We start from the raw sequence: 16164 nt of genomic DNA, 5'->3' as shown, positions 1-16164 counted from the left end.
TTATTCAATTTCAAGGATTGTATATATTCTTCAATTATGTCTTTCCTTTTTTATTTGGTATTAGAAGGGCCTTTAGAAATGAAATTGTAGACAAAAGAAGACAGTTTGTTGTCTTGTTTGTTTTATTGTACTTACAAATGGCAAACAAAAAATAGGTGACCTTGTGGAAGGTCATTACCATTAAAAAATATTTTCACTAGTCCTTGAAATGAGAAATTCTAGGAATTATTGCCTTGGAGAACACAGCACTGTATCTTGTAGCCAAATACCAAGGCTGATGACATTCCATATGGTGATTTCATTTACTGCCCTTTTCACAGAATACATATCTCTAATTTAAAAAGCTAACTTAGCAGAAGTATTAATTAGTCCTATCTAAAGACTTGTTAGTAAATTCGAATTCCTGAGCAATGACATCCTCTAAGCTCAGAGGAGCTATATTCTCAAATATCAACTAATGATAATTACAACTAACGTTTATTGAGTATTTACTCTACCACTGATTATTCTATATAGATTGTATTACTTAATCTTTAGATATGTTACTCTCTTTTAACTGATAACTGGAATTTTGACTAATATCTTGCTCAGTGTCACATAAGAAGAAAGGGAGCTGAATCTTATGTGACAGTGGCAGTTTGACACATCATCAACACTCTTAGCTTTACTTAATTGTATGCCACATGGCACCACTATTGGAAAACAAATGCTAGGAGCTATAGAATAGGTACTGAGCACTAAATTCAGAATTCAGCCCTCTCTCATATTTCTTGAACACTGTGATGTTTAAGGAGTTCAGAATCATCATGTCTAAAGGGGTGATGCCAAGCTCATTGGAAACATATTATTATTGTACATTGTGGTCTTCAAATACATGTGTAGGCAGTGACCAAATTATGTTTATTTCTTGTATACCTATGAGGCATTTGCAAAATACGTTGTATAAATTTAATTGGATGTGAAAGATTGGTGGAGAAAGGAGGAATTCCAAGCAAACTTTAATGAACAGTGGCTGAAGTATCATGAGGAGAGTGAGGAAGGTGGTACAGCTTCCAGTTAAGAGGCATGAGTTGAGGTTCAGAAGACAGTAAATGGTTTGGTAAATTAAAAAAAAAAGCAATCAGAGACTCATGGGACTTGGAGACCATGAATCTCCTCAGAGAAGGCTAAAGGAAAAGCAGAAGAAAGTTCTAAGTGCTTCAAGATAATGTTGTCTTGGTAGAGGAAAAATGAGAAAATGCACATGTGAGGGAATGAGCTCTAACCTGTGTTATAATAAAATGAAGGCTTTGAATTATGCTTCTGTTTTCCCAATTTTAGATTCTTTTTCCCTCTCCTCACATCTGTCTGTGAACATTTGCCAGGATCCTTCCTTAGCCATATTTATTGCCTCCCAGCATTTCAAAATCCTTATCCTTGAAAATTGCACGCAATTTCTCCCCTTTCTAGCAAGGTCAGACTTCCTTTTTCTGTCCATTTAACTTTATTACTCTTTCCTGTCTTCCCCTATTTTCTTGTATTAGTTGCCTATTACTGTTTAACAAGGCACTCAAAACATGGTGGCTTAAAAACAATAATGTATTATTATCTCTCACAGTCTTGTGAAATGACTAGGTTCAACTTGGCGGTTCTCTCTTGGTGCATTTGCAATTGCAGCCAGATGGTGGGTGGTGTTGGAGTCATCCAAAGGTTCCACTGGGTCAGACAGCTAAGATAGCATCTTCATAACATGTCTAGTGCCTCAGCTGAGGTGGTTGGGGACTGACTGGACTCTTTCCTCCCTTCTTCCCTCTCTCCCTCCCTCGGTCTCTTCATGTACCACACAACTTCTTTACATGGTTAGCTTGGGCTTCCTCACAGCATGGAGGTAGTTGGACTTCTCACATTATAGCCATCTTCCTCCAGACAAGTATTCTAAGAAACCGAAGTGAAAGGAGTTTAAAACTTAAGGCCTAGTCACTCAGCACCACTGTTGCTGCAGCACCGTTGTTGGACCAGAGAAGGTCAAAGGGCCAGTCCAGAGTCACCCCGAAGGAGGGAGACCGCCCAAGAGTGTGAATACAGGAAGGTATGGCTTATTGGGGGTGGTGCACCTCTCCAAAGACTAGCTACCACATATCTCTTTTATTGAAATTTCTGTCCCTTTCTTTGCTCCTTATAACTGAACTATCTTTTTACTATCTTATATCTTGTTTTACATCTATATTTTTTCTTTCTAATGATTTCTATTAAGAATAATCAAAAGATTTATTTGAGGAGTTCTTAAGCATATTCTCAAGTGACTCTTAAGAATGTGTGTTTATTTAGTGATATTAAAATTTAAGCACCCAAAAGGGCCCCATAGAAAAGCTATCTGACTATTTTTTTAGAAAGTCTCGTCGGGAAATCAGATTTGATTCACTTTTTAACTAGTGACGATAACATATCAAACATAAAAGGCAGATCAGTTTTAGAGAAAAGTGATACAGTGTCATGTATGGATGGCGAACTCCCCAACAATATTGATTTTCATGCTTAGTCACTAATTTGAAAACCTGCTCTCTTGTTGGGACCAAACCATGGTTTACTTTCTGGTTGGACCTTTTTGTTTGGATCTTTTTAAAATTTATATTCAAACTCTTACATAAGCCAAAGCTTGTCCATTTTTAACCCTCAAAATTGAAGAGAGACAGAGAGAGATTGAGAGAGATTGAGAGAGAGAGAGAGAGAGAGAGAGAGAACGAACTTGAACCTAAAAGATTTATTGCATAGTCACATGGCAATTTCAGAAATTCCTTATTTAAAATCTCATACCTATAGATGGCTTAACTTTCCTTAGCTTCTGAAAATGCCATTGAAGTCTTAAGTTCTTGCTAAGAGTTATTGGCATTTTTTTTTTTAAGAAGCTAAATCTCCAAAGCTTTTCCCTGGTGATTATGGAGAACAACACATGTGGGAGGAAGTGGGCAGTTGGAGGTGGCAAATAATTTGATTTTTTTTCTACCCACAAGCCCTGGGAAAACTTTTCCGTAAAGGATTAATTTGCTCATGAGATTTCACTGCAGTTGCCATTAAGAAAAAACTAACAGGAAAAGCAAGGCAGAAGCATTTCTGAAATCTGGGGAAAAGAGTCAAAGATTTATGATGAGAAGCAGAGCACTACTTTTTCTCTTTTACTACAATTATGAGTGCAGCATCTGAGGTCGATATCATTTCTCTCACATAGGACATTATATAGACACCTGAAAGCCGACTCTGAAAAATAGTAATGAGTGGTTTTAGTCTTTCATACTTTGTCTTCATGCAGGGAAAAATATTTCATTAAAAACAAACAAACAGGTTTTAGACTTAATTCATTCCCAGTTTTTTTTAAAAAATGAGAAAATAGCAAGTTGCACCATTGGTAATTTACTTCCACATCCCTCCCTGTTCTTATACTTGGGTTCTAACCACAGATTAAATGGAGACTCCTGCAGCTTCCCAGCACAGAAGTCCCTCCCCTCAGAGTCCTTCAGCCCTCAGTTTCCACCAGCAGAGGGAGGGTAGTCAACTTTAGTTAGAACAACATTTTCTATGAAGCTTTACCCTACACCCTTCAACAAAAGTTTCACTGAATAACAGGCAAAGTTTGAGGACGTTGGACTTCAGTCCCAGGCAAAATGCACTGCTCACTCCCCTCTCCGCCAGCATGACTCCTGCCAAGGTTCAGCTCAGGGCAACCCTTGGTCTTGTCAACTGCTGATGGTGAGAGAGGAACCAACTTGAGAGAAGAAAAGCATCAAGAAGAAAGAGGGCTGGGAGAGGATAAGAGGGACCAGGATTGCCAGATTCATTCTTATTCATTATTTTCCTAATTCTCACAACCTCCTTGTGAAGTCATACTCTTCCCATTTTTTTTGCAGATGAGGAAACCTGAAACCAAAAGTTTAAATAACTTGCTTTCATGCAACTTAAACTAAGTATTTAAAGTACTTAAATGAAGTAAAATTTAAGAATTTTATTTAATCCTTGAGTAAAATGAAGGATTTTAATCCCAGCCTGTCTGACAGGTTAGCCAATGTTCCTTTCCCCACCCCATCCCTCTAATAGCCATTGGTGACTGGTAATCCACCTATGAATTACAATGGGGAGACTTTTTTTTTGACGTGAGTCTGTGGCACTTAGTCAAGTAACAATAGTTGTCACTCTCTCTTGTTTAATCTTATAGTGGAGTACGACAAGGAGTTCTCCCCTCGCCAGCGACACCACAAAGAGTTCAAGTTCAACTTATCCCAGATTCCTGAGGGTGAGGCGGTGACGGCTGCAGAATTCCGAATCTACAAGGACTGTGTTGTGGGGAGTTTTAAAAACCAAACTTTTCTTATCAGCATTTATCAAGTCTTACAGGAGCATCAGCACAGGTATGAAGGCTCAAGGAACCCCAAGGGTGGGGCTGGCCCCCATTTCTACCCTGTCATCATATAACCCTGAGTATGTCTGTGGAAGGTGATTTGGAGTTCAGGGCCCACACATGAGCAGATGAGGGGTATATTCTAAATTGTAGTATTTAGCCAGCAGGAAGATTTTTTTGCTATTAAGTTGAAGGTTTTTTCAAATAGTTTTCTTTTTCTAAGAAAGCCAGTGAATGGTGTTTACTAAGCATTCTTTGTGATCAGAGAACATATGACTTATTAGGGATAAAATGTTTCCCACAATTGTTTAGTCCCTACTTTGAATGATGCTGAAGGTGGCTAAAATAAATTCACACATGAAAATTATGTATGGATGCATATAAATGCTACTAATTCAAGTGAATAGAAGGCTATGTATTTGTGCATATGATATATACACATGTTATAAATCTTATATATGATATATCTTTGAGTGTATGTGATATGTGTGTGTCGAATGTATTTTATTATTATTATTCAAATACAAGGGAACAATGGACTTTTTTTTACATGTCTGTATTAGTCTTATTTTTTGAAATGAGGCCAGATTGTTTCAGAAAAAAACCGCAATAAAATATATTCATGGGACTTCCTAGCAATAAAGAAAAACTTCCATAGAATGATTTTTGGAGGAAGGGCTGAAGGATAAAGTATTATAGCAGTTAGTTCAAACCTAGCACACAGAAAACAAACCAATGACCTTGAATTTTGCTTACTTCTTAGGGGTCAGTTTAGTAGTTCAGGGAGAACAGAGTGCCTGATGCATAGTAGATTAGCATTGCTGCATAATTCTCAGTGTGCATGAAGTGGAAACTCAGCATGTGATATGACAGCCTGGAACTAAAAATGCAGAGGGAGAGGGAACCCCACATTTATAGACTCTGGAAGAGATTTGCCAACTTTGGTTTTATGAACCAAGTCCAGATTTTTGCTTTTGGTCCTGGAAGTCTATTGGTTTCCCAGGAATGCCCAAGGCTTTAGGAATGACTTAAACCTGTCTGTCACAAATATGCACACAAAAATAATAATGAATGTTAATTTGCCCCATAAAAGGTTTATTTTAGTATTGAGAGCAATGCCAACATTTGGCCCTTATGCATTTCCAAATCTCTAATGAGGGAAATAAGGAAGAATGAAGGACACTTGCTAGACTTTGTGGATACCTCATGGTGTTGAACATACACACTGATTTTGTATGTCAATTCTTAGCTGGAATAGTTAAATAATAAGTAAAATATAGTCATTGTGGTATCTTCAGAACAGACCAAAATTTCAGAATGAATGGGAAGGTTTCCGATGTCTCATTTTCACTGCTAAATAAAAATATATTTAATGACTTAACTGGTAAGGGCCTCTTTAAAAAGATAAAATTATTTCTTGCTAAATTTTTGTCTTTTAGTAGTTCAGAGAGAATTGGTTTCCAGTGATTTACTGGAACTGCTTTAGCCATTGATTTTCAATTTGTCTAATTATTTGTCCTATTATATTTCTCTAGTGCAAATAACCTCCTGATACCATTCTGGCTCAGAACTTTGTTTAGAATTTATGTTTTCTTCTGTCCTACAGGAAAACTTTATAGTGAAAACACTAGATTGGGGGTTTTGCAACTATAAGATTTTTTCAAAAATTATTATTTTTAAAAAGAGAGCTAGCAGACCATTTGTAAGATTTATATTGAATTTCAGCCAAAAATGAACAGCTGCCTTGTACCTAAGATGGTGGTGTCATACTTTCTCAAGGCGAGCAGTAAGTTTGGAAAACAAAATCTCAAACAGTCCCAGGCTTTGATGACTCTGTCAAAGTGGAGTTGTAATTCCTCTGCCTTCTAGGATTGGAGTTTTTGATGATTAGATGTGTTTAATTTTTGTGCATAGGAAAGGGGAAATACTGGGAGAATTGGGAGAATTTCATGCTTTCGAAGGGTTCCAGGTTGGCCAGGAGGAGATTTTCTTTTCTTATGGGTGGGCCAGGAGCCCAAGCCTCCTGCTGTCTCCTAATGACCCTCCAGAGGCCTCCAGATTTAACTGCAGGACTCCTGGGGAAGGTTCAATCTCCCATCTGTACTGTATTGGTAGTATCTTGGCTGAAAACGATTTTCCAGGCTTGTGAAGAAACGTATTTGTCTAATCTATGTTTAAGTAAAATTTGTGGTATTTGCTGGATTAACTTAACAAATGTTTGTGGTGCAAAATGGTTGGCCTCTTTGAAAAAGAAAAAAAAAAGGCAGGTTTTCCAATGTTGTCATAGTACACTCAGCTGAAGCAGAAGAAGTTATGCATTGGGCCTTTCTGATATAAGGGGCAGCTAGGAAGCCCGATCCAGGGACGGTCAAAAAAGATTCTTAGAAGATAGGCCATTGCTGTGAACTGTACAGAAACATATTCCTATGACTGATAAGAAATCACTGGACCAGGTAAGTTAAAAAAAAAAAAAAAAGCGACTACTTGAATAGATGGTGCTTTGAGTAAGAACTGGGAAACATTTGAAACTTTATTCAAAACCTGAGAATAATCCCTGAGATAGAATCTAACTCCAGAAAAGATCTGGAGCCACCCATAAAGCGGATGAGATCAGCCAACCAACAGTTGGCTGATCAGAATAGTTAAATCAGTTAAATCAGAATAGCACAGGATGCGCTTTGCATTTTTTTTTTAAATGTACTCTGTGCTATGGTGTGGTGTTTAAATTTTAAGAGGAATTTTGTGTTAATACCTGGTGTTATACATCATTATGTTTTTATGATGGCATTGGCAAAAATTGGCATTTACGTAGTACTTAGAGTTTGGAAAAGAACTTCCCATGCATTCCCTCATTGAGATTTAACCATGACCCCACCAGATAAGCTGGGCAGGGATATTACCTATTGAAAAAGGAAATGTGGCACACATGAATTTTGCCAAGTCTAAATTACACCTAAACTATTGTCTGCTCAGCTTCCCAAAAGTCACTGTGATAATGGCATGGGGACAGTCCCGACATGAAGGGGAAATGCCAGGAAGAGGTAAGCCATCTCCTTCTGGCATGCCCCACATCTTCATCTCCTTAGCCTTGCTAGGAACATCCCAAGGGCACTTCTGTTTGCATGGCAAGTGAGACAGCCTTGGAGGTGAGAATGTGTCTGTCAGAATCCAGGCCCTGCTACATTGACTTTCAAGGCCTTCCTATGGAAAACCTTTGCAAATCTTTGTTGATCTACTGATCAAACATTGATCTATTAACAGCTTTTCTGGAGGAGGGGTATGAAGGGGAAGAAAGACTAGAATGAATTTACAAAGAAATATTTGTACTCATTCACAGTTTTATGTATTTGTCCATTTACTTCACTGTTTTCTTCTCCAACTCACACACACACTAAGCTGTCTCCACACTTGAAGTGTAAAGGCTGCTGACCTTTCATATTCATCTATAATAGCATGATGGCAGCATGTTGCTTTTCATAACATGTACATATGATCTTTATTTCTATATTAACAGTACAATTTTGAGACCTTTAAAGAATATCACATTCATCTACATTTTGTATTTGGCTAAAGACATACTTTTACTAGTCTTAATTAATTTTTTGTATACTCACAAGTTAAAGAGCATCTCCTGAAAGCCAGTTAGAAATTTTAACAAAGGGACATGTTCAGTGTCTGAAAGATGGTCCTGTTTGGTACACGAATTGACCACACGTACCTCTGCTAGTTTTGAAATTCCATGTTGTACTCTGTACGTTTTGGCAATTGCATTGCTTGGTAGTGATAGCCTATCTTTTCCACATTGTATCATGGTGCAGTTCTTGGGATGACATTTAAAGTAAGAAATAATTACCAAATTTAAAATTCATTATTTCCTGGTATAAGCAGCATCACAACTCATTTCTCTGTTTGCAAACAGGCAAAGTTTTTGTTTTCTTTTCTTTTTTTTGTATATATTTTTAAGTTCGGTTTATATGTTTCTTTCTAACTTTAGAATCCTTAGGATTTGAAGAGATGCATCTCTGAATCGAAAACAGGGCAATGCTGTTACAGAGTTCGTTTTCAAAATGAGAAAGATTTCCTAAGGACAGCCCAGAAGCCATGTTAGTGGGGTCTTGGGAAAAATCCCAGAGTGAATTATTGCTTAAACTAAATTTTTGACAAAATTCATCAATTCTGATCTATTTTACAGATAGAATATAATTGTCCCAGGTGAGAAAATAACTGACAAAGGGCAAATACACATTTTTCTAGACCTTTTAGTTTGATATGCTACTCTGAACCAGTCACAGAGATAGGGACCACGGGAAGAGGTCAGGGAAGGAAGATGGAGATGAGTTCTAGTTTTGACATGTGTGAGTCATGGTAGGGATGCCCAGGAGCCAGTAGGATATGGAAGTGTTTAGCTCAGCAGAATGGGGTAAACTATAATAATAGATATTTGAGATCATATGTGAGCTACTGAAGTTGATTCAATATCCCAGCTGTGTAAGAATAAAAAAAAAAATAATTGACCTGATACCATTTATTGAAAATACTTCTGTTTTCAGTTTACTTCAGTTATATCTTTTCCCAAATCAGGTGCTCATATATGTATGGGTCTGTTTCTGGGATCTTTATTTTGTTCCATTAGTTAATTTTCTTCTTCTTTCACTAAACTTAATTCTTTTAGTTTTCTAAGAAAGCTTAATGTCTGGTGTGTAAATTTTCCAATTTTATTCTTCAAGATTTTCTTGGCCATTTAAGGACCTTTGTATTTCCATGGAAATTGTAAAATAGGAATTTCAATTTCTACAAGGGAAATTGTTGGGCTTCTGATTGAGATTGCATTAAATCTAAAAGTCAGTTTGGGAAGAATTGACTCTTACTAACATTGAGTGTTCCAATCTAAGAATAAGATATTTATTTAGGCTTTCTTTAAGTTATCTCAATAATATTTTCTAGTGTTTTTTGTCTTGAATATTTTTATTCAACTTATTCCAAATATCGAAGTTTTTGATGATATGGCATTATTACCTTTTAAAAATTTCAGTGTCTAATTGTTTTTTGCTCACATATACAAATATAATTAATTTTTATATATTGATCTTTTATTCAGCAATCTAGCAAAGTCACATATAAATTCTAATAATTCTTCTGGGTAGTAGTTTAGAAATTCTGTAAATATAATCATGCCATCTATAAATATCACTCTATTTCTTCCTTTGCAATTCTTATATATATATATATATTTTTTTTTTGTTTTAATGTGCTAACTGGACATCCAGTACAATGTTAAATTCCATTTAGATTTCTGTCAGATTTCTAATCTTAGATTGAAAATCTCTGTCAAGTTTCTAATCTAAGGGGGGAAATATTGACTAATTTAGCATTTAGAGTGATGTTTGCTATAAATGTTCCTAAAGATACTCTTTATTAGATTAAGAAAATTCTCCTCTATTCCTAGTTTGCTAAGTGGATATTTTTAATTAGAAATTGGTGTGGAATTTTATCAATTTTTTTTCCTGAATTTTTCGGGATGATTATATGATTTTTCTCCTTTATAGTGTCAATGTGATATACTACATTAAATCTTTGTAAAATGTTAAACCAACCTCACATTTCTGGAACAATCCCAGCTTGTAATTTATTATTCTCTTTATATAAGGCTAGATTCAAAAATCATGTCTGACAACCCTGTTACCTAGATCACCTATGGATCTATTTTCATTATCTGTTTGTTCTCTTGATTTTTCCCTTATTTGGTTTTATTCCCCAGAATGTCTGATAATTTAAAAATTAAATTCTGGACGTTATTTTTGAAAAACAGTTCTAGATACTTTTATCTTCTTCCAGACTAGATTTCAGTTTTTTCTAGAAAGTAGACAAAATGCAAGCGGATTACCTTGTTCTTTTTGTTCCTGGCAAGGCTGGGTTTCAGGACATATTAAGGCTCATTGGTTTCTGATTTTGCCTTTCTTCTAGAGTTTAGCCTTTTATGGGGTCTCAGCTCAAGGTCTGGGATGTTTACCAGAGCCTATCTTCCTTCGTAGGCTCTGAACTCTAATTTTTAACTCCCTAGCATCGTGAGACTGCCAAAAAGTCTGCTTTGCTTTTTATCCTCTTGGCAGTTTCTTTCTGCTTGTTTTCTCAGCTTCTTACTCTATGCATGCACAGCTTAATATTTGGCAAAATACTTGAGTTCAAGGCAGCCAGGACTTGAAAAGCCAAGGTCCTAGAGGAAGCGAACCCAAACTTCTATGAGATCACTTGCATGAGCTCACTTCTATGCAGCCCCTTTCCTCTGGGACCTTAGCCCTTCAAATCCTAACTGCCTTAAACTCTAGTGATCCCCAGCCAGTGATATTGCTTCAAGCTCTAGGCTGCTGCTCCTTTCTGTTTGGTATCTATGCGTCACATAAAGAATTAACAAATGCCTTGATATGAAAAGGCAACAGTAAATACAGGGCTTACCTCTTTCTGAGATCCTTACTCTTTAAATGTTGCCTGCGTTGGTTGCTTTAAGATAATATTAAATAGGTTTTTTTCCTTAAACTATTCTTAGTGGGAGTGTTAGTTTGATACATCATAGCCAGAAGCATACATCTCTAAAGTGTTGTATTTTGGGGGGAAATCTTTATAATGAATCCCCACAAATGCTGATATTTGATTAATTAATCAAATGGTGTAGTTTTAGAAACAAGACCTGAACCCAGTAGTTGACCCAGTTCCAGGACCTAAGAGGACAGTTTCCTTGGGAAAGCATTTTTTTAAAATAGACTGATCACTCCAATGAATTCTGTTGGATTCTCAGTGCTGCCTACTGAAGTGAAGCATCATGAACTTTTATCATCATTGAGATAAAAGTGAGATTGCTGAAACTGTTTTCTCTTTTGAAGAGAAGGGCAAATCTGAGAAAGCTGGGAAAGAATACTATTGTAGTTTGGTAGAAGAAAAGCAAAACCTTTTATCACCATGCACAGCTATACCTGTTTCTCTTTCCGTATCTGGGTTTCATAGGTATGATCCTCAGGGACTCCTGAAATCTTACTGCTGACTTGATAATCTCTGGCACAGTCAGTGTGGGCCTCAGGCAAACACTGAACTTTTCAGTATTTGTTCCTTTGCCCCTGAAACATGGATAACACAACTGACACACAGCTCAGATTATGTAACTAGTTAGTTTTATCTTTATAGTTAAGTGCATGTTCTTTATACTTAGAATGATTTACTTAATATTGAAAAAGTAAAGACCCAAGAAGCTACCAAACCTTGTTCCTCAGCCTGTCTGTGTTATGTTCTTTGCAAAGGCACAGTGTAGAAAATAATGTTACAAAGAGGAATTAAAGTTATCCTAAAGAATTACATACACTCAAAAGAATGCTAAATTTGAGGGAGATGAGAAGTTAGGGTGTGGTGGGCAGAGGAAACTGTTGTTTGGGAACTGCTTTTCCACTTGGTAAACATGAAAGAGAAAAGGAAATAGGTTTTTATTTCTGGAAACTATGCCTTCTGTATTATTCATTCCCAGAAATGGATTGCTTGGTGCATGCATCTCCTTACGAGGATGTCCAGCTCCGTGGGAAGCAGGCCATGCTAATCGTTAAGATTATTTTGGGAAACATCCCCCCAAAATCACAAATTAACAGTATTTTTGATGTTTTATTTCCCCATATTGGACAAGGATATGGAAATGTAGGATTGGTCATAAAGTCTAAAACATATAAGCTTTGCACATAACATATATCTAAGGTGGTAGAACTCTTTGTTCAATCTGTACTTGGTCGCTCGGGCATGTCAGAGTATACCCGAGTGTATGGGAACATTATTTTGTTTGTGTGGTCAAAGAGGACAGGCTAGGTAGCCGTGAATTTGTATAAAATAATCTTTCACCTTCTCCTCTCGTCTTGGACACATAGAAGAAGCAAGCCTTCTAATAAAACTGCTACTTTGAATTTGGTCTTACCTGTGATTCCAAATATTAGTCTAGGTTGACTCTCCCTGAAAGTAAGGACAACTCATAAGACAATCGACCATTCACTGTGAAATAGCCTACATTTGCTTTGCCCTGTTTAGGGAGAGAAGTAAGAAATCTTGAGAGCAGATAGCTTTGAACCTTAAGTCTAGAAAACAGGCAAAAGTAATACTACCCCTATTTAAGACACAGGGAGTATGCTATAAGTCAATGGCTCTCAAAATGTGGTTCCTAGATCAGCAGCATCAGCATCACCTGGGAATCTATTAGAAGTGTATATTCTCCGGCCCCACCCTGGAAAATCTGGGGTGGGCCCAGAAGTCTTTGTGTGAACAAGCCCTCCAGGGGCTAAGAGCATATGTTGCACTTGAGCCAAATTGCCTGTTTTCAAATCCCAGCTCTGAATTTACTGTCTGTGTTACTGTGAGCAAGCTACTTAACCTCTCTGTTCTTTAGTTTCCTTATGTGTCAAACTGTGATGGTGTTAATACTATTACCTCTTATGGTGGCTGTGAGAAGGTAACATATGTAAGAGCACTTAGTATAGTCACATAGTAAACACCATGTAAGGGCTTGATATTTTAAAATTCTGACAGCAAAGTGTTTTGTGTTGGTTTGGTGAAGATGAAGTATCCCTTACAAAGTTAAGGTGTTTGTCATTTGAAACTTCTCTTCATATTATTCTAGTCCTTGAGGTGAAATTTGGGTAATATCAGCAGCATAAAATCAATGAGAGCTTAGCTAGTTATATAATAATAATGTTTGTTAATCCTCGTTACTCAAATTCACTAGTGTATGTGTGTGTAGCAGTTTGCCCTGATTTGTAGTGTTATCTTTTCAAATCATATTTCTTTTCTACCTTTTTAGTGGTAAAAGTTTAGACATAACTTTCCGTATATGATACATTACATAAGGAAAAAGTTCAAATCCTTTCTTTACTATCTAATTTTCTAAAACGATTGACTTTTGACTTCCATTATATTTGAAAATTGAATTTTTCTTATAGCATAAATTTGGTTCATCAATGTATATATGCTGTTTTCTATCTTAGTTTACCATTAAGCCCAGACACGTAAATAGTAAAGGAATGTTATGAAAAATAAACAAGCCACAGACTAACCTTATCAAATAGTTCATAAATCTGCTTGTTTCTTACTTATAAATTCTACTTTATGAAGAATATTTTTCTAGTAAAATGTTTAGTAGTAAGCATAGTTGTACTTTGTCCAGGGCTGTGTAACCTTAATGGGTACCATTTGTCAGGAAAAGTCAAAACCAGGAGGTCAGATGCCTTCTGACCTTTTCCAAGGGCAAAGGATAGAAAGACCCACTGTGTTTGCCCCTGGTGACATCTGCTTCTCAGCCTGATGGACTATCACCAACAAGGGCAGGAATGACCTTGCCCACAAACACCAATTCTACAAGTCTTATGAGTGGCTTGCTTGTCAGGCAACTTTAGCCCCAGGGTGTATTTTTGACAATTTCTAGAAATTTTGGTGAGGCTTATTAATTGTTAAGGACTTCATTTTCCCAGGATGGTCACAATATGAGGATACTCCTGCCCTCGATTTGGAATAACCTTGAGAATAACACCATTGATCCTTGAAGATGGAACACATATTCATTATGAAATGGGTCTACGAGTTAGTTCAGAACAAAACTGGCAATAAATTCATTCAAAATTTTATCTCTCTCTTGTTTCAGAATTTTCTTTCATGGTATGCTCATTTGAGTGTTAGTCATCTAATTAAGAGGGTCTAAATAATCTAGTTTTGGTGGCCATTTGGCTAGACCCTAGGACTCTTTCTCTGATTGCAACACATATTTTAGATAGGAACAACATACCTCAGCCCTGCTGCAGTGAGAGTTAAAAGGGAACCCTTGTTTTTCACATAGTGAAATTAGGTGCATCTTGTTTGAGGCTACACTTTTACAGAGTGGGTAGACTAAGAAGGCCATGTGTCATTGAAGAGAAGTAAATAGATGTGTGCCAGACCAGAAACATTTTAGTGACTTGCTATAAGTTGTGTCTCTTGAATACCTGAGTTATTGGAAGCATTGAGGGTGAACCAACAAAGTTGTTTCATAAAGCTGTAATTCTTAGAGTCTCTCACCCTGGCTGTGTGACTGCATGTCAGTGGTGGTCTCAGTCTAGACAGAGAGCATCCTGCTTAGAATGAGGAATAGGGCGAGACTGGGCAGTCCATCTCAGATCCCTTCCCCTCTTGACCCTGATATGAGAACCCACTCATGATTTCTGATCCTGTGCCAGTCATGAGTATCTTAATGTGTTTTTTGTATCCACCTGATGTTGGCATATATGTGCAGTAGATTTTAATTCCTTGCCTTATTCTGAGCCTTTGTTCAGTATTTTCAACCTGTGCTCTGGACCTTTCTTGTCTCTATTTTTTAGTTATGTGGTAGCTAAGAGCCTGGGCTCTGACTTTAAGTTTCGGTCACCCTGTTTAATACCTGTAACCTTAATACACCTACTTTCTCTAGTCTCTGTGCCATCAATTGTAGAAGAAACACAATAATAGGACCTGTCTCTCCGGGCTTCCCAAGGAATAAAAGACAGGCTCTTGGAGCATGCTCATATATAGAAAACACACAGTAAATATTTGTTCTTCCTCTTTTCATTTGATCCAGTTATTTTAAGTCCGTACTTTACCTCATCTCCCTTCTAAGGAACCTGAGCATCCTAGATTTAAACATCAAAATTTGAGACTTCCTCATCAACATCTTTCTAGGCTCAGCTATTGGACTGTGTTCATTTAATCCCCAGGTCTCTTAAGCAGTGAGGACCAGCATTATCCTTATTGTAGAGTCAGGGAAGTGTGGCAGAGAAACAAGACAATTTCCTGGGGGCCCAGCCTATCTTAGTAGCAGAGTCATGAAAAAAACTCAGGCTCCTCTTGTCTGCTAATTCTCACTGGCCCTGGAGATTTTATTTCTTCTACAATGTGATTATTCATCTTTCTTATCAACACACTCTTTCACCTCTAAGTTTAGCTCTTGATTCCTGTTCTTTCTCTTTAATTCAAGCTCCTCTCTTTTCTCCTTTTCTCTGATTGCTTTCTTCTATTTTGAGATGATGACCTTCTGTCTCATTCCCCACTTTCTTTTATAATAGACTCCCATTTCCTTTATTATAAACAGCACTTTTTAAAAATAAAAGCTCATTGTAGCTTCTACCAGCTATGCCCCACTCATATCTTGGACTGTATTTTTTTGTATCCTTGTTACATACAAGTCCTTAAAAATTATGTGTATCATCAAAACTTTGTAAACAGCAACAAGTGACCCTTAGCAATAGCTCCATACACAGATCCTCTTCACCTCAGGGGTAGCCTTACACCTTGAAATTCTCACTGTGTCTTCATTCTGGAGGGTGATGCTTTGCCATGAATGTGTCTTGTGCTGCCTTTAGGACCTGAGCTACTTTCCCCACAGTGCTGTGCGTAGTGTCTGTGTTATTTCTGGATAAGGGTCTTTTCTGACCTTCCAGAACAGATTTATGTCTTCTTGCATCTTAACTTCAAAGCTTTGGACTTGCAATCCCCTCTCGCTGTTTTCCATGAACACCCCCATCTCCTTGCTCACAGTTACCTCAGTAACAAGGGAGGGGGGAGGGGTAATTTGTCAACAGGGGGTATGACACATACATTGGGGGAGAGCACTTGAAAGAAGGCAGGCTTGAATGTGCCCCCCACAGGCTCTGTTCAGCAGCTGAGTAAACTACTTTTAGCTGTACCTACTGTTTTAAGCTTGGAAAAAATGACAATAAAGTTTCCTTCTAACTCTAAGCCATGTCAACAGGAAAAATTGTTTCCCCTCTGAG

At 37.2% G+C, this 16164-nt stretch overlaps 1 protein-coding gene across 1 annotated transcript in view; it reads left to right on the top strand.

The window, feature by feature from the left end:
- The window catches only part of BMP6 (bone morphogenetic protein 6), a 149494-nt gene that overhangs the window by 105171 nt on the left and 28159 nt on the right, over window positions 1-16164 (top strand). The window contains exon 2 of the mRNA XM_016138249.2: window positions 4187-4379. Coding sequence (XP_015993735.1) covers window positions 4187-4379 — 193 coding nt within the window. The remainder of the gene's footprint in view (window positions 1-4186; window positions 4380-16164) is intronic.

The sequence above is a fragment of the Rousettus aegyptiacus genome, unplaced genomic scaffold, assembly GCF_014176215.1.
Source record: "Rousettus aegyptiacus isolate mRouAeg1 unplaced genomic scaffold, mRouAeg1.p scaffold_m13_p_1, whole genome shotgun sequence".
Lineage (NCBI taxonomy): Eukaryota > Metazoa > Chordata > Mammalia > Chiroptera > Pteropodidae > Rousettus > Rousettus aegyptiacus.
The sequence above is the reverse complement of the archived record's forward strand: the minus strand, read 5'-3'. Positions and strand labels throughout refer to the sequence as shown.